This window comes from Balaenoptera acutorostrata, chromosome 3 (genome assembly GCF_949987535.1).
Source record: "Balaenoptera acutorostrata chromosome 3, mBalAcu1.1, whole genome shotgun sequence".
Taxonomy (NCBI): Eukaryota; Metazoa; Chordata; class Mammalia; order Artiodactyla; family Balaenopteridae; genus Balaenoptera; species Balaenoptera acutorostrata.
This window is the reverse complement of record NC_080066.1, coordinates 155,961,682-155,985,861: the sequence shown is the minus strand read 5'-3', so window position 1 is coordinate 155,985,861 and position 24,180 is coordinate 155,961,682. Positions and strand designations below refer to the sequence as shown.

At 45.8% G+C, this 24,180-nt stretch overlaps 1 protein-coding gene across 2 annotated transcripts in view; it reads right to left on the bottom strand.

Moving 5' to 3' along the window:
• ADCK1 (aarF domain containing kinase 1) overlaps positions 1-21,163 on the bottom strand; it is a 109,337-nt gene extending 88,174 nt beyond the window's left edge. Inside the window, exons 1-3 of one of the 2 annotated variants that reach the window (XR_009007781.1) lie at positions 21,060-21,163; positions 11,204-11,349; positions 8,279-8,362 (exon numbers count right to left, since the gene is read on the bottom strand). Coding sequence is in view for 1 of the 2 variants with exons in the window: in XM_007184542.2 (XP_007184604.1) it covers positions 8,279-8,362; positions 11,204-11,338 (219 nt within the window). In the remaining variant the exon portion in view is untranslated. The other variant, XM_007184542.2, reaches the window with a different exon arrangement.
• Positions 21,164-24,180: the final 3,017 nt, after the last annotated feature.

Below are 24,180 nucleotides of genomic sequence, written 5' to 3'. Positions count from 1 at the left end.
AAAGATCTGGGTATGCAGAAAACTGAAAAGGAGGTGCTAGATTCAGTAGCAGACTCTGGTCTCCCTACTCCACAGGCCTGGTCCTTAGATGACCCAACCAGAGCAAATTAAATGCAGCTCATGTTCCTGCAGAAATTATCACAAACTCTGAGAAAGCCAGTCACCAAGACAGCAAGGATTCAATTTCCCTCCTCCTCTGTGCAGAATACTCTCAGGCAAATATTCCATGATGACAAACAAAAGCAGCAAAAGGGGATCTGAGGGACAGAGTGCATTAAAACTCACTGAAAAGCCTCCACGGCAGGTTGACAGACACCAAACGTGCAAAAGGAACAGCAACACAATTAGAAAAGGCAACTCCAGGCCTTCTAGGCATGTACCCCTATCCCCCAGGCGGGGTTAGCAGCCCCTCCCACGCAGGGCTCCTGCCCACCCCACCCACCCCGATCCTCCTGGCTAGGAGTTAGCTGCTGTCAGGGGCCAGAGCTAGAATGAAAACACATTGACCTTCTGCAACTGGAGATTTCATGTCTGGTTCCCCCACTAGACTGTGAGCAACTGGAGGGCAGAGATCGAGTCTTATTTCCCTTTATATCCTCTGAGCCTGAGCCTGACGCAGGACCTGGCACACAGCAGGCTCAGTTAATGTTGGTTAAAATAACAGGTGGATGGAAGAATGGTGAAGACATGTCCTGGTTTGGCCAGAATAGTCCCAGGTTTCAGAGAATATTCCTAAAGACGCTGCTACAGTTCCCCTTGCAAAGCAAGAAGAGCTTTAAAATGCTTGTTGAATTATCATACCCTCACTAAGCTGGGAGTGTGGTTAGCCTCAAAACCAGCAGTTGCTCAACAGCTTAAGAGTTGAAACTCCCAAAGCAATCTACTGATTCCTCTGGAGGGTCTACACTCCCCTCCACTGGGGAGTACAAAGTTCAAATATTTGTTGAATTAATAACTCTTTGGGGGCCTCCCTGGTGGCGCAGTGGTTGAGAATCTGCCTGCCAATGCAGGGGACACAGGTTCGAGCCCTGGTCTGGGAGGATCCCACATGCCGCGGAGCAACTAGGCCCGTGAGCCACAACTACTGAGCCTGTGCGTCTGGAGCCTGTGCTCCGCAACAAGAGAGGCCGCAACAGTGAGATGCCCGCGCACCGCGATGAAGCGTGGCCCCCGCTTGCTGCAACTAGAGAAAGCCCTCGCCCAGAAACGAAGACCCAACGCAGCCAAAAATAAATAAAATAAATAAATTAATTAAAAAATAATAATAATAACTCTTTGGTTGATATGTTAAATAAGTAAAGGAATCCCAGGGAGAAGGCTCTATTACCCTTCTCTCTCTTCCTCTGTGTTTCCCCAGCCCACCCCAGGCAGCATCACAGCCTCAGGGCTCGTACCAGAGGGCGCAGACCAGGAGGAGAAGCTGCACAGGCATCTTTGGTTCTACTTTCTATCCAACTTGGTGCTTTCCCCCAGGTTGCAAGTGGGTAAAAAGGGAGACAACCAGGTATAAAGTGCAAAGAACATGAGATTGGGCAAGATCTGGATGTCCAAGACCAAGTCTGAGATCTGCCAAAACCTGCAGCGGGCTGGGGGGTGCCTAAAGAAGTCACACCCTGCTCTGGGCCTCCAGTATCACATTTGTACATTACAGGTTTGAGTTAGCTGATGCCAAAGATGTCTTTCTCAAGTTCAATGGAATGATTATAAATAGCCATCACCTTATCTTAGCTCCTTATTCTTCTCTGACCAATACCCACTGGTCAGAAGCGGAGTCCATTTTCCCCCAAAATACCCTACCACATGCCATAATTCTAAAGGTAGACAGCATATGACTCCTCCCTCTAAATGCAGATTTCAGTAATGCTGAAATTGTCAGCCCATATTCAAGCCCGAAGCAGCCTGTGTCCCTATACAAGGTCAGGTGTAAAGGTTAGCAGGATTTAATGGGCACAAAAGGTTCTTACAGCAAATTTAAAGCTACCTCCCCCTCCGAGGGTAAGTGCTGCAGGCAAACCTCCTTTCACTAAGTTTCAGGCAAGCACGCGAAGGGAACCCCATCTCTCTTCCCTCTCCCTCCCTCCCTGCAGGAGGAGGAATCGTCAACCGGATTGGTGAGTTTGGGAGAAGAAACAGCTCACCTCTTCCTCTCTCCTCCCTTTTGGGATCTGCATATACCTGCAGAACACTGGTATTCAGTCCCTCCCTGCCCTAAGAGGCAGGCCCCCATCTGAGAGGCTTGTCCTGCCACGTCTGTGCCTGGGTAGGCAAGTCTATCAAATTCAGGGGTGAAGTTCAACAAGCCCACTTGTTCACAGGCCCAAGCCACGTGATCCAGCCCAACATTTATCAGTAATAAAGCTGACGTTTTGATCTCTACCTGGCAGAGTCCTGCATCTCCTTGGTTCTGCTTCTTGGGCAAAGGGGAAAAGAGTATTTTTATCTTTACCTCCTAAGCCCAAATATTTATTAAGTACTATAGTAACTAATATGACGCACACATACTGCAGACCTGAAGCATCCCAGGAAGCACACCACAGGAGCCCAGTGACCTGCTCCATAACAAGAAACTGAATTCAGCTAAAGATTCCCAGTCACAGCAACAATCAAGGTCCCCTCCCTATATTAGGACTCCGATTAAGAAAGGAAAAGGCACATGCGATTTCTCTCACTCTCTTGCTTTATCCTCTCCACACACATACACATACATACACACACACATACACACACACACACACCACTTTTACTCATTGTCTAACTCAAAGCAGAAGCTCAAAAAATATTCAGTAACTGATGACTTTAAGCATTCTCGTTCATTAACAGCTTAACAAAACTTTACTCTAGAACTTTCCAGGGTCCCCTACTGTCCATGGTATAAAACTTGGCCTTTAGTCCCTCTGCAACCTACCTCTAATTCTGTTTGCCAGTATAACCCTTCACTCACTCATAACCTAGTCTCCAGTAACACTGAACTACTCTCTGCTTCTTATAGACAATCACCAAAATTTTACCCATCAACCTCAGCTCAGATCACCTTGTCCCCCAATGCTACATGTTTCAATCTTATGCATCTTTCCAAACCCAGCTCAAATACCCCCTTAATTCATCTTGAGCCACTCTCTCTGCTCTTGTGTGCCTTAGGGTTGTTAACTAATTTGGGGTATACTAGGGTTGAACAAATAAGTGAATATATTGTAGATAATAGGCATTCTCACTGTCGGAGAAATAAGTTACATATAAGGAAAGGGAGAAGGCTATAATGAACTCTGTGAGTTTAGACTGAAATTAGAGGTATCAGCATGAACTCATGGTTTTTTAATAGACAGATGTGTTTATGCATGAGTAAGTATACATCCATATATTTCCTAGCTATGTCTCCTGGAAGAGCCTAGAAACAACAGCACCCCAGTAGCAATATGCATCCACATCTTGGTTTCTGAATACCATTCTCCAATAAAAGGAATCAGAGCTCCTTGGAGAAGTGACTGATTCCAGGGATTGGGCAATGAAAATACAAGATGAGCCTGGGGCAACTTGTGGTACCAGAAAGTTAAGATAGTGCTCAAAAAATGATGGGGCAGGGCTTCCCTGGTGGCGCAGTGGTTAAGAATCTGCCTGCCAATGCAGGGGACACGGGTTCGAGCCCTGGTCTGGGAAGATCCCACATGCCGGGGAGCGACCGAGCCCGTGAGACACAACTACTGAGCCTGCGCGTCTGGAGCCTGTGCTCCGCAACGGGAGAGGCCACGACGGTTGAGAGGCCCGCGCACCACGACGAAGAGTGGCCCCCGCTCGCCGCAACTGGAGAAAGCCGTCGCACAGAAATGAAGACCCAACACAGCCAAAAATAAATATAAATAAATAAGTAAATTTATTAAAAAAAAAAAATGATGGAGCATATCAAAAGAACACAGGAGACAATCTGAAGAAGCTCCCAATGGCCAAAGTCAGAACAATTTGAGTGATAAAAAGAAATAATGATTGTTTTGGACTCTAACCCATAGGATAAAATAAATATCCATGGTTTGATACTGATAAAAATAAACAAATAACTGATTGAGAAGGGACAGCTATTTCTTATAGAATAATTCCAATTAATAAATGTAAAAATAAGAAAAATAGAAAATAATTAACTTGTTCATTAAAATGATAAGGAGCCATCAAGGCAAACTGTGCTTCTAGATCTCCTCTCTGGCTGGTTAAATAATCCACAGTATTTAAGTAAAGCTTCTCACCTCTGTTCTTACAAACTTAGCTGGGGCAAAGACCCACTTTACAGTTAGGGAAGTAGAGGTGTTTGGTGATGGACCAGGAGCTCTAGGTCCAAAATGGCTCAAATTCTACCCAGCACCATCATTCTATTTCCTCATCCTTCATGGGCCTTGGAATTTCTGAATTTCATTTCTTTCTTTGAGTTACTGGTCCTTCTGTGACCTATCAAAACCCTAATTATGCTTCGCCAAGAGTTAATCAGAACTCATTTGGCTGCAAGGAACAGAAAACTGAACTCAAAACATCTTAAACAAAAAGAGAATTTCCTGGCATAAATAATTGAAAAGTCCAGTGGTAGTCTAGCTTAGGACTCAAATACATCTCTCCACAATACTGGCTCCATTCACAGATGGGCTCTCCCCTCGTGGTGGCAAGATGGCTGCCAGCAGCTCTAAGCCAACATCTGATACTCTCAGCTAATCCAGCAGAAAAGGCAGTGTCACAGGGGGGACACCCCCAAAAGTCCTGGAGCTGATTTAAGTTCACTGACAAGCATTGGCTTAGATACTCATCCTTGAATCAATCACTAGGGCCAGAGGAATGGACTACACTGACAGCCAAAGTCACATGCCCACCCTGAGGGTGGGGTGAGCTCCACTCAAACCGCATGGCATGTATATGAGATAGGAGTGGTTCCCCAAAGGAAAGTTTAGATGCTGCTCCCTAAAACAAGAATGGCTCCTGTGCTGCAAAATTAACATATGTCCACTACACCCCGACTCCTTGGTCAGAATCAACTCAGTCCTGCCTCCTCCAGCCCATTGTCTGGACATCTGTACCAGCAATGACTTCTTTCTGCTTCAGGCACAGGCAAGTTCACACCCGTCCTTTCTGTTTATAAGCATCCTGGGCACCTGGATTCTCGTTCTCCAAAGCATCTGGGTGCAGTCCCACGCCCTCACTGCCTAGCAAAGTGCCACTGTGCCCCTAGAAAACACATCTTCACGCTGGCTCCCACCCCCTCTCGAAGCAGAGCTGAGTCACTGCGATCCCAGCCAGCTGAGCACCAACCTTGAAAGTGCTTCTCGAAGTCACTGCCTGCCAAGCTCCTGGCTCTGGCACACTCCGGGACCTGGGGACGCTGGCTTAACAGGTGAGATAATTATGTTTTACCCTTCACTCACTTCTTTTTCAGTCTCACAGACCAGAACAGATAAGTGCTCCGATGCAAGAAAACACTCCTGCGGTATTTACTTGTGCTCTTTAGCGCCGGCCAGCTCTCCCTTCCCAGGCACAACTCCCAGGGACCAGCCTGCACCCTGTTATCTGGTGCCAGTCACCTCGCGCTGCTGCTCTCTTGTCAATTGCCAGACTGTACTTTCCTAACTGCATCCCGCAAGCTTCTCCAGGACCTGCAGCACCACTGCTTTCCAGATGACTTACACATGAAGGGCAACTGTCTTCACGACATCCATCCCCCTGCTTGCTCTGCAGATTCCCCAAGGCAGAGGGCTTGCCCCTGTGCCCTGGCCTGGACCTCTCTGCAAAATGTGGCTCTGGTGGGTTCCAAGGCCCATAGCATTGGTTAGATGGAGAAAAGGGAGTAGGGAAAAGCAGGGGGCATTAGGTCTCAGAGACAAGGACTTTGAGATCTTCCAATACAAACTAACATTTCATTCATTCATTCGTTCAACAAACCTTTATTTAGGAGCTACTGTGTCCTGGGTACTGTAGTAGGTGCTGCAGACATGAAGATACACAACATAGATCAAGTCTCTGTCCTCATGGAGTATACCTTCTAGTAGACATCTGACTTATTTTTGATACCTGCTTTACATTTACATTCACAACACACTGTCTCAGAAACTATCCATATAATCCTCAGTAAGTGGTATAACCATCTGTGGACCACAGACTCCAAAAGTCTGAATGACCTTCTCAAAGCCAAGGCACAAACTCAGGTCTTCTGACTACAAACCTTACTCTCTTTCTGGGGCCTCTCCCAAGGCAGGGAGCTAGCAGGGTACAGCCTGGCACTGAGACAGACGTTAACTCAACTCAGTCCCAGGCATCACTGCTAGAGATAGAAGATGTAAAAAAGAAAGACCCATCCCTGATCTAAAAGAATTTATGGTCTAAAGAGAGAGAAAGACATAACCAACTATCATCTATGACAGGAATAAAGAACACAGAGTGGTTAAATCCAAATAGGAAGATCTCTCTGGAAAGATATACAGGAAATAATGATCACCTCCAGGCAGAAAAATTGGGTACCTGAGAAACAGGGATAGGAGGGTCACTTTGTATGTTCAAATATTATATATTTTGAATTGTGTACCATTGAATTTACTTCTCATTAAATGACACTGTGAAGATGCAATCAGCCAAATCCTGAATGTAGGAAGTTCCACAGGATAAATGATCTAGTTTCTTCAACAAGCAAATAGCTCCCAAAAAAAGGAGGGAGGGGAAATATTATAGACTTAAAAAGATTTAGGAAACATCAGCCAAACATAATATATGAACCTTGTTTGGATCCAGATTTGAATCAACTTAAAAAAGAAATTTTGGGGACAACGTGGAAGGTTTTTTTTAATAAATTAATTAATTTATTTATTTATTTATGGCTGTGTTGGGTCTTTGTTGCTGCCCGCGGGCTTTCTCTAGTTGTGGCGAGCGGGGGCTACTCTTCCTTGCAGTGCGCGGGCTTCTCATTGCAGTGGCTTCTCTTGTTGCGGAGCATGAGCTCTAGGCACATGGGCTTCAGCAGTTGTGGCATGCGGGCTCAGTAGTTGTGGCTCACAGGCTCTAGAGCACAGGCTCAGTAGTTGTGGCACACGAGTTTAGTTGCTCCGCAGCATGTGGGATCTTCCTGGACCAGGGCTCGAACCCGCGTCCCCTGCATTGGCAGGCGGATTCTTAACCACTGCGCCACCAGGGCAGTCCCAAAAAGGAAGATTTGAATATGGACTAGCTATTAGAGGTTATTAAGGAATTATTATCAATTTTGTTAGGTATGATCATGGTACTGTAGTTAAGGTTTTTTTAAGGTCCTTATCTGCTAGAGATACATTCTGAAGTATTTACTAATGAAATAATATGATGCCAGAGATTTGTTTTTAAATATTTCAGCAAAAAATAATAATAAATAAATAAATGAATAAAGACGTAAATGAAGGAATGAATAAATAAAGGGGAGAGTAGATGAAACAAGATTGGCAAAAGGTTGATAATTTCTGAAGCTGGATGACAGTTCCATAGCGGTTCATACTACTCTACCCTTATGGATAGTTGAAATTTCCATAATGAAAAGTTTAAATAAAAATTTAAAAATTAATTATTCCAGCCACCTAGGATGACTGAGGAGGAAAGTGTCACAGAGGAAAAGTATTGGAGCTGAGTCCTGAAGGATGACTGGGAATTTTCTAAGGGGCAAAGGGCCTTCCGGGCTGAGTAAAGATACACAGATCTATCACAAACCTCTCTCTGGGAGAACCAAAGTTATCTACGCTTGACCTCAAACTCAACTTACATCCCACACAATTGCCCTCTTGCTTAATCCCCCAACTCTCTGGGACATGTAGACATAGCACCAAAATCAACTATCCTGTTCCAAATGAGAACAGAGTGTGTGGTCGACAGCTCCACTCAGAGACCTACAACAGGCCCCGGTGTAGCCTTCAGAGGACAGGAAAGCAATTAACCTCTTTCAGTTGGGTTTTGCCTGACAAGGCAGTTTGGAAGCCAGCTGAGTTATCTCAGGGACAGAGCCTTCATCCCTCCTGAGTCATCCCAGACACGTGCCCTCCCCAGACACACACACCAGCCTCCCCAGCAGCACCTTATAGACTTATAACCTCAGTACTGGGGGGTCCAACTTGATGGCAGCTTGGCAGCCCAGCCCATGGGCACTAAAACACCACCCCTCCTTCCTCCCAAGCCCCCAGCCTCAATCCCTACACTGCCCCCGCCCACCTCCAGCTGCAGACAGGAAGCTTGCTGGCTTTGCAGTCACTTCAGGACTTATCCAGGCCTGGCCTGGCTCAGATGGGTCCCACAGGTCCCTTACCTTGGATCGAAGCTGCAAGTATTCCTCTGAGCCATAGGGGACACTCCTCAAGGAGGTAAGATAGTCGTAACTGATGACAGCTGTCTGTGAACCAAGGAAGAGGAAGGCTTAGCACCAGACATCAAATATTACTCCTCTGTCCAAGGCCTGCAGCTGCAGCCCCCTGACACAGGTGGTATGTCTAGAGAAGCAGTCCAACCTCTAAGAGGCCCTGCCCCCATATTTCGATCTGGCTGGCTTCGTCCTGTCATTCAAGGCTCTGCACAAATGCTACCCCTGCAGAGACCCTCAATCTAAAGTTACCACCACTCACCAGGAACTCCCAATTATTTATCATAACAAACCACCGTCCAAAATTACCTTGCTCATTTGTTTCCTTGTATATGGATGGTTTCCACTTCACTATAAATTAAGCTCTATAAGCTCAGGGGCATGTCCTTCCTGTTCATCATCGTATCCCCTGCACCTTTCACAGTGCCAGGCACACAGGTAAATGCTCAATAAATACTAGTTGGATGAATGCTGTTGGATAAACTTATCCCACCCCTCTTTATCACAAATAAACACCATTTCATATTTATGTTTGCTCTAATAGCATATAAGTTTTAATTCTGGGTCCCTTTGCAAAAACTCCAAGAGAGGTTCCCTTATGCTTGGTGAATCAGGAAATTACAGGCTCCCAGGTATCTTCAGGCACAGAGGAGCCTTAAGGGTTGCTGAGCCCAAACCTTCCCTTTTAGAACTGAGGAACTGAGGCCCGTAGAAATTAAGGAGCTTACAAGGCTAGTATTGAGAAGAGTCCATTCCTTTGTCTATACTCCCAAATCTTTATTCCATTCCACATATACTTGCTGAATACCAACCACTAGCAAGACCTGGCCTGAGTGGTGCACAAGGCTAATCAAGACCAGAGCCCTGAATTATGGTCAATGAGATAAGTCAGACAGAGAAAGACAAATACTGAATGATATCACTTACATCTGGAATCTAAAAAATACAATAGATTAATGAATATAACAAAAAAGAAGCAGACTCACAGATATAGAGAACAAACTCGTGATTACCAGTGGGGAGAGGGAAGTGGGAAGGGGCAGAATTGGGGTAGGAGATTAAGAGGTATATACAAACTATTATATATAAAATAAGCTACAAGGATATATTGTACAACATGGGGAATAGAGCCGATATTTTAAAATAACTATAAATGGAGCATAAGCTTAAAACTTGTGAATCACAATATTGTACACCTGCAACTTATATAATATTGTACAGCAACCATACATCAATAAAGAAAAATTTTTAAACATCACCTCCCCAAAAATAGACCAGAGCCCTGGCCTTTAAAGAATATACAGCCTAGTGGCTAGTTTATAAAGCACTGATTTATGCCTTCTTCCCTCCTCTCCAACTATTCAAATCCCTAAGGTTCCATCCAACCCTACTTTCCCTAAGGCACTCATCCTGACCCCAGCCCACAGGACTCACTCCTGTGTCTGAGGTCCCACAGCAGCTGTCACCCGAGTCACGCAACTTGACACAATACATGGCTTTAGATTGTTTTGTTTTGTTTTGTTTTTCAAGTTATTTATTGATTTTTGGCTGCGTTGGGTCTTCGTTGCTGCACGCGGGCTTTCTCTAGTTGCAGCGAATGGGGGCTACTCTTCATTGCAGTGCGCGGGCTTCTCGTGGTGGCTTCTCTTGTTGTGGAGCACGGGCTCTAGGCGTGCAGGCTTCAGTAGTTGTGGCACGCGGGCTTGGTAGCCGTGGCTTGCAGGCTCTAGAGCGCAGGCTCAGTAGTTGTGGCGCATGGGCTTAGTTGCTCCGCGGCATGTGGGATCTTCCCAGACCAGGGCTCGAACCCATGTCCCCCTGCATTGGTAGGCGGATTCTTAACCACTGTGCCACCAGGGAAGCCCTAGATTGTTTTCTGACCCATTCATGTGAACACTCCTCAGCCAGAAGCTCCTTCAAAGCTGCACCTGCGTGGGACAGTTCGTTTCTACCCCTGAGGCATATAAGACAATGCTGGGCCCAAAAGAGGCATTCAGCAAACACTTAGGAATCGCAACATATTCCATGGCCTGTTTGTCTATTTGCTAATCTTGAGTCTATGACCCAGTTTACGTTAAGGAGCAGGCACCACATCTGAGCCAGGCTAGGAAGAAGACGGGACAACACCAAGTATTAAGGAAATGATTAGACAACAGCCCAGACAGACTGTGCATCAGAGTATATCTACACCAAGGGGAAGAAAGCATGAGCTCATCCTGCAGCAGACAAGGGAGGAAAGAAAGCATGACGCATGTGGCGCTCTACCCACCAATGGAGCAATTATGTAGGGGTGTCGGAACAGCCACTTTCAGCAGAGATAAAGAGGATGTGATCACACCAGAACGATGTTCCTGAACCACTGGAGAAAACCTCTAACAGTCAACTATTCAATTCAGATTCTGTTAGTTTGGAGCTTGGAGGGGATCTGCAAAGTTCTTCAAGGCATAGATACTCTGAGCATGAGCCCTGCATCACAAACCATTCACGAGCTCACTGGAGGCAGACCAAGTTTTCTGGTAGAATTTAATCAAAGCTGCAAAGCCCTCTTTCCATGTGTTTCCTGAGAAGACAGCCTCCTGAGTCTGTCACTAAAATAAGATAAGGAGGTTCTGTAAAGGTAAAGGTTTCAGAACAGAGACCCCATGCAATCCCACTCTGTTTAACTTCAGGATGCCAGAGGTTGTGTGAACAGGGATATAGGTACACAGGGGTGCACATCCATGCCTGTGCAACTGTGTAGTGGGAGCTTCACACATGTAAGGGTACATGTGAATCTCCACATATGTGTGACTGGCAGGTACATCTGCTACATGTATGAACACCTGCAAGTAATACTGCAGTTCCTCTGCCCCTCCCAACAGGAGAAGAACCTACCGTGGCAACTGCTCTGCCCACCCTGACGGCGCCAAAGTCGTTGAGATCCAAGTACTTGTTGCTGTAGAGGTAGAAGCCAGAGGCGGCAAGAGCCATGCTGGTCCACGAAGCAAGCTTGAGAGCCCTCCTGGCCATGTCCCCAGACCCTGAAGAAGGAAAGCAGAGGAAGAGAAGCAGTTAAGAGTTTCATAGGTAGTCAAATTCAAATCCAGGCTCTGCCACTTAGACTGTATGACCTTGGGTCATTTCCTCAGTCTCATTGCACCTGTGTTTCCTCATTTGTAAAACAGGATGATACCTACCTCACAAGCTGTTGGGATAAAATGAGATCGTGTATATGAAATGCTTAGCACATTACCCAGCATAAGTCAACTGTCAAAGTCATTCTTCCTTCAACAGTACCAGGCACTGTTCTAGGCACTAGGGAGAGAGCCAAGAAAACAGACAAAGTTCTTACAGTCTAGAGGGGATGACAGGTCACAAGCAAACAGACATGTATTAGAATAGCAGCAGGTATTCAGTGCTGAGAAGAAAATCAAAGTGGGTAAGAGGAAGGATGACGAATATGTGATGAAGGATGCTGTTTTAGATAAGAGAAGCGAGTGCATGTTAACCACTCCTACGGAAACTATGATTGTACCACTAAGCACACACAGGCGTCATTAGCCCCCATGCCCAGGTCAGAAGTAACCACAGCCAAGATGGCAGCTGGTCAGACCAGCCAGGTAAGCCCTCCACGTCTGACTGATTTTCAAAATATTTATTTTGATTAGAATAGACAGCTCCGTTTCTAGACTGTAAGCTCCTTGAGGGCAAACACCATGCCTATTACTACCTTGTCCACTCACAGTCCTCCAGGCTGCTTTCCGGTTAGGGGCTCAAGGTCCACCTGCTGACCTGCTCTGTTTAACCAAACTCACACTCCCATTCAGTGGGACAAAGTGGGCTCCTGGCTCCCTTTCCCCACCCTACTTGTACTGCTCAGCCTGCCAGGTGGCTGCACAGACAGTCTTTGGGGCCACTGTAGCCAGTGGGCAGATTCCCCTTCAATGCCCGGGAATTCTATATCAGATTAAAGTCCTTGACCACAGCTGCAGCTGCCAGTGGAGAAGTCCCACCCAGAAGTGCCACCATCAAGCCACTTGCAGGTGCAAACCCAGCACAAATGCAGCAGGAAAATTTAGGTCATCACCCTGTTTGCTTCTGCCCTGGACTCAGTCTGTGACCATCCCCTCCCTGCTCTGTGCCTCTGTTTCCCCTTTCTATGGAAACAATTGCTCCAAACAGCCTTGTCTGCATTTTCTTTAAAGTCTATTTTGACTCATGCCTCATAATATAGTCACAGATTTTTTTAAAGTATACACAGGGACATATTTTTCCATTCTTTTACTTTCAACTTACACTTTATACTGTTTCTCTAAATAGCATATAGTTGATTTTGTTTGCATTTAACATAATCACTTATGTATTTGGATTTAATTTTACCACCTTCTGTGCTTTCTATATTCCTACCTGTTCTGTTTCTTTTTCTCTCCTTTCTTGACTTTTCTGGACCCAGTTCTTTTTATAATCCCATTGTTTTTCCCTTTGCAGTGTTCTTTTCCTAGCCAGCATTTCTAAAGTGTGGTCAGAGGAACTCTTGCAAAAAATATCAATCTGGGTACCATTTCAAAAATGTAGATTTCTGCTAGACTCACAGACATAGAAAGCAAGCTTATGATTACCAAAGGGGAAAGTGGGAGAAGGGATAAATTGGGAATTTGAGACTAACAGATACATGCTACTATATATAAAATAGATAAACAACAAGGACCTACTGTAAAGCATAGGGAACTATATTCAATATCTTATAATAACCTATAATGGAAAAGAATCTGAAAAACAATATATATGTATAACTGAATCACTTTGCTATATACCTGAAACACTGTAAATCAACTAGACTCCAGAAAAATAATAATAATGATAATGATATAGCAAAGTAAAAAAAAAAAAAAAAATGCAGATTTCTGAAGTCCACCCCTTGGCCCACTGAATCATCAAAGCTGGGGGTAGGACTCAGGAAATATATATAAATATATATATTTATATTATATATATTTATATATTTATATATATTTATATATATAAAATATATATAAATATAATAGGAAATATAATGGGTTATTTTTATGTAAAGTTTGAGAACCACTCTTCTAAATATTTCATTTTTAACAAAGAGAGCCTTCATATGTTCAAATTCATCAGTGAAACCATGCCCCTTTCCAAGTTTATCCTACCCACTTGCAACCCCAGATGACTGCATTCACCCCACAAGGATGACTGCAAGCAATTTTTTTTTTTTTTTTTTTGGCCGCATGGGATCTTCGTTGCTGCACGTGGGCTTTCTCTAGTTGCGGTGAGCGGGGGCTTCTCTTTGTCGTGGTGCGTGGGCTTCTCACTGCGGTGGCTTCTCTTGTTGCAGAGCACGGGCTCTAGGTGCACGGGTTTCAGTAGTTGTGGCATGTGGGCTCAGCAGTTGTGGCTCGCGGGCTCTAGAGCTCAGGCTCAGTAGTTGTGGTGCATGGGCTTAGTTGCTCCGTGACGTGAGATCTTCCCGGACCAGGGCTCGAACCTGTGTCCCCTGCATCAGCAGGTGGATTCTTAACCACTGCGCCACCAGGGAAGTGCCATGCAAGCAATTATTTTTAAAGGGATAATTTAAGAAACTCATTTCTTTCACTAAAAGCAAATGCTCTGGCCCAACTCCTGGGAGCAGTTCCTAACTCTGCAAGAAAGGGGTTTATAAACAAAAAGAATAAATTAAACCTTGCTTTGTAGTGTCCCCTTTCTTTACATCTTCTTTGTTTTATGAAAACCTCCCTACCCCATCCCTCGTTCCTTTCAGATGAGACAGAGCACGGTGGTTGAGAATAAGCACTCCGGAATCCAGTGGGCCTGAGTTTGAGTCCCGACACCATCACTTACACATCGGGTAGGCAGGGGCAGACTGCTAACTCTCTCTGAATCCCATGACCTTGTCTGTAACATGGGGATGATCATAGCAGTGCCTACTTGATGAGGTGATGAGGAATGAGGAAATCATGCAAAATGTTTAGCAAGGTGCCACCTACACAGTAAGAACACAATAGCAATTACTATTGTTAGGGAACCTTGGACCGAAACCGCCCACCCTGGCCAGGCACGGTAATAACCACTTGCATGAGTTGTCTCACAACAGGAGGTCCCAATAAGGAGCAGGATACTGACAAGCTACCACCAAAGAAGAATTGGGGAGGGGCCAAGAGAAGAGAGGAGACCCCCGCCCATAATATGTCCTGCCAACCTCCCAGAAACCCTCACGCTGGAAACCATCTCGGCTGAGAGATGCACGTGCCACCAGGAAGGACCCCAAATATGAGCACAAAGAAGATGATTGGCCAGAGACAACCCAGAAAGCTAAATGCCCCCCCCCCCGCATAAAACCTGAGACTGTGAGCCACGTGGCAGAGCAGTCCTCCTGGGTCCCCTTACCCTGCTGCTCTCCGCTGGAGTGCCCCTTTTCAATAAACCCCTTTGTTTTGTCAGTACGTGTGTCTCCTTGGACAATTCATTTCCGAGTTAGACAAGAGCCCACGCCCGGACCCTAGAAGGGGTCCCCCTCCAGTAACACTATTACCACCACCGCCATTGTGGTGGTTGTTATTCTGTCTTCACCCAATGCCAGGCTTAGTAAAGGATCTTATTACTCCCCTATCAACTTCTGCATGCCCCACTTCTAGCATCTTGGCAGTCCTCCACCTAGCCCTACCTTTTCATCTTGCTCTCTACACCCTCAGCCTGTAGCATTTGCTATCAAAAGGGGCAGCACACTCAATGTTCCCTCCACCTTGTTTCTGCCAAGACACAGGTTCCCAGTTGGACCCGGACGCAGGCCTTAAATTAGGCTGAGTGCCCTCAGCTCCTCACACACCTTCCTCCTTCAAGATCATCAGTTCGAAAAGGTCCATGAGGGGTGATCCAGGGACCTTCCTTGTGGGGCCTGCAGAAAAGCCCACACTAAGAAGGCAGTACAGAGCAACCGGTGGTCAGGAACTCAGCCTCTGGAGCTGGGAAGAACCCCCGGCTCTACTGCTTACCAGCTGTGTGACCGTGAGCAAACCACAACCTCTTAGAGGCTCCATTTACAAAAGAGGCTCTTGATAGTACCTACCTCATAGGGTCATTGTGAGAATTAAGTGAGATGCTGCTTTAACAGAATGCCTACCATGCTCAGTAAATGAGACTTCTTTTCCTTATTGTTATCTTAAACTTCATTTCTTCTTCTCTGAAAAGCTGAAGAGCTTATATAGAAGAACTCGTAGCTCTCAGGGACCAGAATTCAGCACAACCTTGTACAATTAATAAAGGAGGTGGGAGAAACCCATCACATCTTGCCTGAACCATTCAACCATTCCCCATTCCAAACACTTCCCCACATCCCAGCCAACCTTCACTCTTTCATGCAAGTCATCATCATCCTAACCCACAAGTGCATTCCCATCACTCTTACCTACCCACTCTCTACCAAAAAGTCCAAATTCCCTAGCAAGGCATTCAAGGCCCACCCCATTCTCATCCCAACCCACCTTTCCAGCTTCATCTCCCAAAATATCCACCCCCCACACTCAATCCTGCATTATCCCTCTATGAAGTTTTGTCAGCCAATCACTCAGAATTCCTTGCTCCTTCCTCTCTGGTCTCATTGTACACTGCTTTTACCTCTAATAATCTGGTCCTATATCTGCCTCTTCCACTAAATGCAGAGGACAGAATTCGCTAATAAATAATAAGTGAGTAAATAAGTCTGCTAATAAAAAAAAAAAAGACTGAATGAATGAATGAGAGTGAAAATTTCCCTAGTCTATTCTCAACATGGAAACTTAAGTCAAACTCTGCATTCCTTTGCTCTAAACTCTCCAATGGCTCCCACTTCACTCAAAGTGAGACAGGAGGGAAGGGGACAGGGCACAACCTTTAAAAGAATGACACAGCCATTGAGGATATGATATAAACTAGTTAGAACCAATTAGGCCCAAGATGGCAGAAGATTCGACTTCCAGTGGACCTTGAGCCTCATTATACGCTCATTGTGATACATCAGCTAAATGATACACCCAAAGGTGCCATGACAGTTCAGAGGCTGATCATAAACAGCCAAAAAGTGGGTGATGATCTAATTCCTGGAAATCCCCACCTCTTCCCAGAAATGATTGGAATAATCCTCCCACTTATTGGCCTATGAAATTACTCAGCCCATAAAAACTAACCACCCCATATTTCAGGGTCTCTCGCCTTCTGAGACGGCCCACAATCTGTCTATGGAGTGTGTATCTCACGAAATAAACCTGCTTTCCCACTTAGTTCTCAGGGCAGAGCCCCCTTGCCTGCCTGCTTATATTCCTCACAAGTGTCCTATATTAATGAATCTACTTCTTGCCTATCACTTTGCCTCTCACTGAATTCCTTCTGCGCTGAGACATAAAGAACCTGAGCTTCAGTAAGTCCTGACACCAGGTGAGTGATTTTAATTAAAAGACAGTGGGTTCAAGTCCCAGCCCGTGGGTTCGAGTCCCAATAGGAATTTTGGCTGGATTCGAATCCCATCTGAGGTGCAATTGGGTTCGAGTCCCAGTCTGAGGTACGTGGTTTCAAAAGAGCCAAGGTCTTGGCATGACCTGCGAGGCCCTTCATGATCTGACTCCCCAGTTCTCTCCAGTGTTTCAGGCCATTCCACTGTCCCCCCTTGCTCACTTCACCCCAATGGCAGCAGCCTCCTTGCTATTCCTCAAACACGCCAGGCACGTTCCAGCCTCAGTGCTTTTTTTTTTTTTTAACATCTTTATTGGAGTATAATTGCTTTACAATGGTGTGTTAGTTTCTGCTTTATAACAAAGTGAATCAGTTATACATATACATATGTTCCCATATCTCTTCCCTCTTGCATCTCCCTCCCTCCCACCCTCCCTATCCCACCCCTCTAGGTGGTCACAAAGCACGGAGCTGATCTCCCTGTGCTATGCGGTTGCAGCCTCAGTGCTTTTGCACTTGCTATTCTCTCTGCCTAGAATAGGGGTCAGCAAACTTTTTCCGTAAAGGACCATATAGAAATATTTTTGGCTTTGCAGGCTATAACATCTCTGTTATAACTACTCAATTCTGCATTGTAGTGCAAGGCAAAAGACAGCCATAGACACTATGTAAAGTAATGGGTGTGGTCAGATTTGGCCTGCAGGCTATAGTTGGCCATAACCTTGCTTAGCACATGGAATAGGTGCTCCAAAAGTATTCACTGAATGAAGGAATTAATGAAGGGGTAAACTATACCCTATGAGACCTGTACAGAGTCAGTAACAACACAGGTTCCCAGGTGAGAATCACAAACTTGGGCTGACAATTCGACAGCCATCCTCCTCCAGTCACCCCCAGCACCCCTCCCAGACTTCCCTCCCCAAGCCCCATCCTCCTCAGGTTGCACCATCCTCCAGGCCTGTCCCTCTAGGCAATGAGGCCACCCCAGCCTTAAGCCCACCTCTGAGTGGGGAAGCAGCAGCAAAGCAGACACAACTCCCAAGACCCAGTTTTCATGCAAATGTCTTCAGTAATAAAAGAGGTGGAAATTGAAAAACATAAAATAGATGATATAGGAGTCAAACTGTATCTAAATAGACTGGAGCTGGAGTTTTCCATAAGGTGTCAGTGAGTCTTTAACATGTAAATGAGTTGCTTCCCTCGGGGTAGCAATTTTAAAAGACCCTGTCAGCCGTGAAATACGTCTGTCGATGAAAAACACCTTTCATTATTAAATCTTTTGCTAATGAATCACCTGCCCTGTTCTGTTTACTTGCCTTTTTTGACTTTCACCTGAGTTGTTTCTTGTAACAGCACATCCTTTTCTTTGGTTGGGGGTGGGAGGGGGAGGTGCCTGGGGCCACTGGACCCTAAAACCTAACCATTAGATAATAATATTAGTAATAACTGATCTTTGCACAGCCCTTTGCACTCATTATCACATTAGTTATTCCACACAACCCAGTGAGGTGAGACAGATATTACTACCATCCCCAGGTATAAATGAGGAAACCAAGGAGCAGAGAGGGTGAGTGATTTGCCCCAGGTGGCTCAGCTGGTAAATGGCAGAGTGGACCTTCAGCCCTTTCTCTTTATGGCATGTGACCTTCCTGACAGGGACTCGCAGACCTCCAATCCCCAACATTCTTAACCCCATTCTCAAGTAACTGCATCAGTCACTATGATTTCTGACCCTCTACCACCCCCAAACAGTGCCAGACACAGGGAAGACACTGCTTGGCACCCTGGAAATCAACAGCATGTCACAGATCAACCAAAGCACCTCACTAGAAACCACCAATTCCAGGCTATGAAACATTTAGGAGAGCTGTGTTATTGTCAAATCAAGGATGAGCATGGAATCCATCTTGCTGGACCACAGGAAACATACTAGCAAGTATTGAGACAAGGCAAGAGGAGAGTCTGGGAAGTTCTACAAATTAAAAGTTGATGGTCAAATGAAATTCCACCCTCTGTACAGAACTAAATAGGGAACCAAGCACTTACTGTTCACAGGGCTAGGCCTTTTCAGCTACCATCCACCTGCTGCCTGCTCCCCATGCCACATTACAGGACAGTAAGCCTAGAATCACCGCTCCCTGTTTGGTGCACAGGTGAGAATAGCCACAGAGGAAAGAATTTAGGGCTCCAATCCCATTAATCCCATAAAGCGACCACAGCTCCTCCTCCCATTTCCTAGAGAGACCATTAGACAAACGAGCAGTATTTCTTTTGGTCTGCTCCCAAGACTGGAAAAGACCCAATACTACATTTGGAGAGAGTGATCCGGTTTTCAGGGAAAACTGGTTACTGATGTAGATAAAAAGCAACCAAGGTGGATGATACCATCATGTCTCACATCAATGCTGAGGGACCACCTAGTTGACCTGAGCAGGTTTATAGCCTGCCCTGCCCTGCCCTGTAGATAGGAATGTAACCCAAATGTAATCACTCCCTTTCCTAGTGTTTGATGCCCAGAAGGTGATTCAATCAATATTGATGAAAGGAATCCCCAACTGATGCCAAAGTCCCAGAGTAGACGGGAAAAATAAATCTCATCCAGGCCAGGAATAGAATTCTCCACTTACTTCATCCAGAGATAGGGGCACTCAGGGAGAACAGTGGAAAACCAAGCACAAAGAGTGAGTAGCAGGTAAGAGGAGAAGAGTGAGTGAGACTGTAACCGGAAATGTACAGCGCCAAGTGCTTAAACATCTCATGTAACTCTCACAACTACATTCTGGGGTGCATCCTATTAGAGCCTCATTCTACAGATCAGGAAGCTGAGTTTTAGAAAAGGTAAGAAACTTGGCTGGGAAGCTACTAAGTGATGCAGCCAGGACTTGAATACAGGTGTGTCTGCTCCAGCCAAGAGAGCACAAGGTGGATGAGACAAGGGCTTGCTGGGCCCTGAGGTGGGTCCCTGAAGTGCCTCTGATGTAGATAGCTAAACTGAGATGGTTCATTCAGTGACTTGGGGCGGGGGGGAAGAGGGGAATGCATGAACCAAGCACTATTCTTGTCTTATAGGTCCCTTGTGTGACAAGAAAATAAGTGTATTATCAGAAAGGGAAAAAATGTAAACTCTCCCAGCAGAGGTCAAAGTTTACATCCTGAGGGCTGCTGAGAAATGGCCAAAGATACAATATGGTGTAACCCAGGAAAATTGACACAAGTGTAGACTACATGAAAATCTGTATATAATGTGGCGGAAGAAACAATGAACAAAGTAATACGTACATGTTTACTATCACTACCGAAGTTAAACTGGCAAGCCAGGACAGAAAGGCCCAGGACCAGGAGTGACGAGTTGGTGCTTTAAGTTCACAGGAATTTTTCCTACAAAACAGTGATACTCCAAAGTATGTTCCCAGACCAGCAGCATCCGTATGTCCTAGGAGCATGTTAGAAATGCAAATGCTCGCTCCCCACCCCAGACCTACTGAATCAGAAACTTGGGGGCTGGGGTCCAGGTTTCTGTGTTGTAACAAGCCCTCCAGGTGATTCTGATGCACGCTAAAGTTTGAGAACTACTGCTTAAAGAAAACGTGTGAAGGCACAGATAAAGCCTAATTCACTTTCAACACCGCAAATATTTCCTGAGCAGCCACTAAGTGCCAAGAATCATGGACGTGATCAATAAGTACTTGTTGAATCTAGTGACTTCCTAGTTAGTAGAAAGGAAATGCCACTTAACCTGGGGAGAGAGCTGTACTAGACGTCTTCTAAAGGCTTCTCTCCACACAGCGCTGTCATCAGCACACGTTTACTGTGTGATCCGGAAGCTCAGGTCCCCGCAAGCTCACGGCCCCGCCAAGTGCTACAGATACGGCGCGCTCCGGGGTCGCGCAGGCCCCTGCGGAGGGCAAGGATATCTGCGCGCCCCCGCTCTTATCCAGCCTGCGCTCCAGCCCCGGACGCCTGCGCCTCGGAGCCCACAGACCACCTAGGCTGAGGAGGTCTAGGTGAGCCGCCTACTGCCTCCCTCCAGCTCCAGCTCTACCTACACGCAGGACTGCGCCACGCTTCCGCCCACTGGTGAGCCAGGCTGGAGAGTCGCCGCAGAGGGGATGGGGCACTGCCAGTCACCCGAGTCACGTGGCCGCGCGCCGGGCCCCGGGTGATAAGGTCACCGGCCCAGGGTTCCCTCCCGGCTGGAGGCCCCAGCAGAGGCGGGCGCCCGGCGCGTCCATACTGGCTTACCCGGGCCCCGCGGCCCTGGCAGCCCGGGCTTTGCGCAGGCCTCCGAGGAGCTGCCCCTACTCACCCCCTGGGAAACAGAGACGCGGCGCCCGGCTTCCAGCAGCAGCCTGGTGGCGGGAGTTCGCGGGGAACTTTGCTTGCCGCCACCTCCGGATTGCTCTTAGTGAAGCCGGGGCGCCGCGCGGCCTGCCGGGAGTTGTAGTTCTTTTTGGTTCCCTAAACCGCGGGGAAAAGGGCCAAAGAACAACCGCTGTCGCCCTGGACCGCTCCACCTAGGGAGGCAGAGGAGTCGCAGACACTTGACCTGTCAGATAGCCTGTTTCTTTGCCTGCGCTGCGGCCAGGAGCCTTCCTGAAAACTTATTTTCAAGAAGCTATCCAGGGCTTCCCTGGTGGCGCAGTGGTTGAGAATCTGCCTGCCAATGCAGGGGACACGGGTTCGAGCCCTGGTCTGGGAGGATCCCGCATGCCACGGAGCAACTGGGCCCGTGAGCCACAGTTACTGAGCCTGCGCGTCTGGAGCCTGTGCTCCGCAACAAGAGAGGCCGCGATAGTGAGAGGCCCGTGCACCGCGATGAAGAGTACCCCCCGCTTGCCACAACTAGAGAAAGCCCTCGCACAGAAACGAAGACCCAACACAGCCATAAGTTAATTAATTAAAAAAATAAATAAAAATGCTCTCCCGAGGTACACATGCCCAGCTCTGATGCTTTAAAAAAAAAAAAAGAAGCTATCCAAATTGGTCATAGATTTATGTTCAGTAGGAGGATGGAGTCGTGGGTTTGTGTATTAACAACAGGCAAAGAAGAATTTTACAGACAGTTGCTGAATAGTAAGAAAGTGCTGATCGATCTTAGTCATTTTGTCCCCCATTCATTCATTGACCTCTATTTACTGAATGTTTGTTTATAAGATGTACTTTGGAGACAATCATCAGACCTTCATTCCTTCTATAAACATCTCTTGAGCTACTTCGTGGGGGAACAGAGATGGGGTGGAAGATTCATCTATCAATTCAATGCAATTCTAATAAATTTTCCAACAGGATTTTCTCTGGACGTTTACAAGCTAAGCTAAAATTTGTATGGAAAAACAAAGGACAAAGCAGAGCCTAAACACTCTTGAAGAAGAGTAACATGTTTCAAGGACTTATCCTTACATATATCAACATTTATTATGAAGCTATAAAAATTAAGACTATGGGATATTAGTATAGGGATAGGCAGAGAGGGAAAATGAAACAGCCTAGAGAGCCCAAAAACAATCCAGGCACATGTGGAATCTTGATCTATGACAGAGCTGGCAAATGAGCTGAACCAACTGGTTATCTGTTGGGCCCTAACACAAAAAATTAATTCCAAATAGACTAAAGAATTTAAAAGGAAAAAGTAAAATCAGAACTTTTGAAGGAAAATTTCCTACTATCTCAGGGAAGGGTTTATTAAATGACATCAGCAAAATGGTATAGAAAACTTCGATAAATTTGGATTACGTTAAAGTTAAGAACTTCCCCATCAAAAGGCATGAAGAAAAAAGACAAGCCACTAACTGGGAGAAGACACTTGCAGTACAGGGCTACAGTACAAAGCTAACAGTAGTATAGAGTTGCATAATACAGCTGCCACCACCTCGAGTTTGCAATGTATAGGTGTTAAGATAAAAAAAAGAAATAATTTCCGGCTTTCCTGGTGGTGCAGTGGTTAAGAATCCACCTGCCGATGCAGGGGACACGGGTTCAAGCCCTAGTCCGTGAAGATCCCATGTGCCGCAGAGCAACTAAGCCCATGCGCCACAACTACTGAGCCTGCGCTCTTAGAGCCCATGAGCCACAACTACTGAGCCCACGTGCCACAACTACTGAAGCCCATGCGCCTAGAGCCCATGCTCCACAACAAGAGAAGCCACTGCAATGAGAAGCCCGCGCAACGCAGGGAAGAGTAGCCCCCGCTCGCCACAACTAGAGAAAGCCCGCGCACAGCAATGAAGACCCAATGCAGCCAAAAGTAAATTAATTAATTTTTTTTTAAAAAGGAATAATTTCCAAATGGTGTGATTAGTGTTAGAATAGAGGTATGAACAAAGTGGTATAGGAACATAAAGAAGGGAGCATTAATTTTGCCCAGGAGATTTTGAAATGCTTTGTAAACTAAGACATGACTTATAGGCTGAGAATCAAAGGTTGAACAGGGGCTCCCCGGGAGAAGGGTGTTGGGGAGCAGACCAGGCATAGGAAAATTCATATAAAAAAGCATAAAGATGAAGAATACAGTAAAAGACATAAAGACATTTAAATTAAAATGGAAAATTTTATACCACAGAGAGAGAAAATATATTAAAAACTTAATATGGTTACTCTAATTGGACGTTAACTTTAACTATGAAATTGTTACCAGCAGGCTAGCAGCTAACCCTGAGGAATGGGAATGGGGGATGTGGGGCTGGAGTACTTTCAGTTTATACTGTACCCTTTTGTAATATTTGAATTTTTTACAGTGAATGTATGTATAACTTTTATAATTAAAATTTAATAGTTTAAAATTTTTTTAATTTTTAATTTAGCAGGTTTCCAGTTCAACATGGTATGTTTAGTATACCCATTTAAATCCACGCCTGCCTAAAATCCCATGAAAATGACAGGAAAGGAATAAAAAAGGCATAAACCCCAAAAGGAACAAGAAAGGAGACAACAGCAGATAGAAAAAATTTAAAAATATATGTGGGGGGCTCCAAAGCAGATAGGCAAGTGAGGGGCTTTTAAACAAGCTAGTGCCTGAGCCCCAGCCCCAGAAATTCTAATTTTGGAGTCTGGGCCTCTGTAATTCCTACGAAGTTGCCATGGTGATTTTAATGGGCAGTTTAGTGGACAGGCTCTGTCAAGAAGACAGTTCACATAGTGAAAAGTGGGTAGACTGAGAGCAGTGTAGCGTTCTAGCCCCTGCAGAATCACTTGGAGAGCTTTAACAATCCTCCTGGGACACACCCTGGAGCTCTTAAATCCATTTTCCAGGGACAGAACCCAGATAGAAGGATTTTGCAGAGCTCCCCAGAGGATTTCCATGCACAGCCAAGGTTAAACACCACGGATTCACACAGTCTTGTTTGAACTGTGTGACTTAAAGCAAGTTTTCTCACTTAGTAGAGCTTTCATTTTCGTCTTAATAAAATGGTGGTTTCCTTCTTGATAAA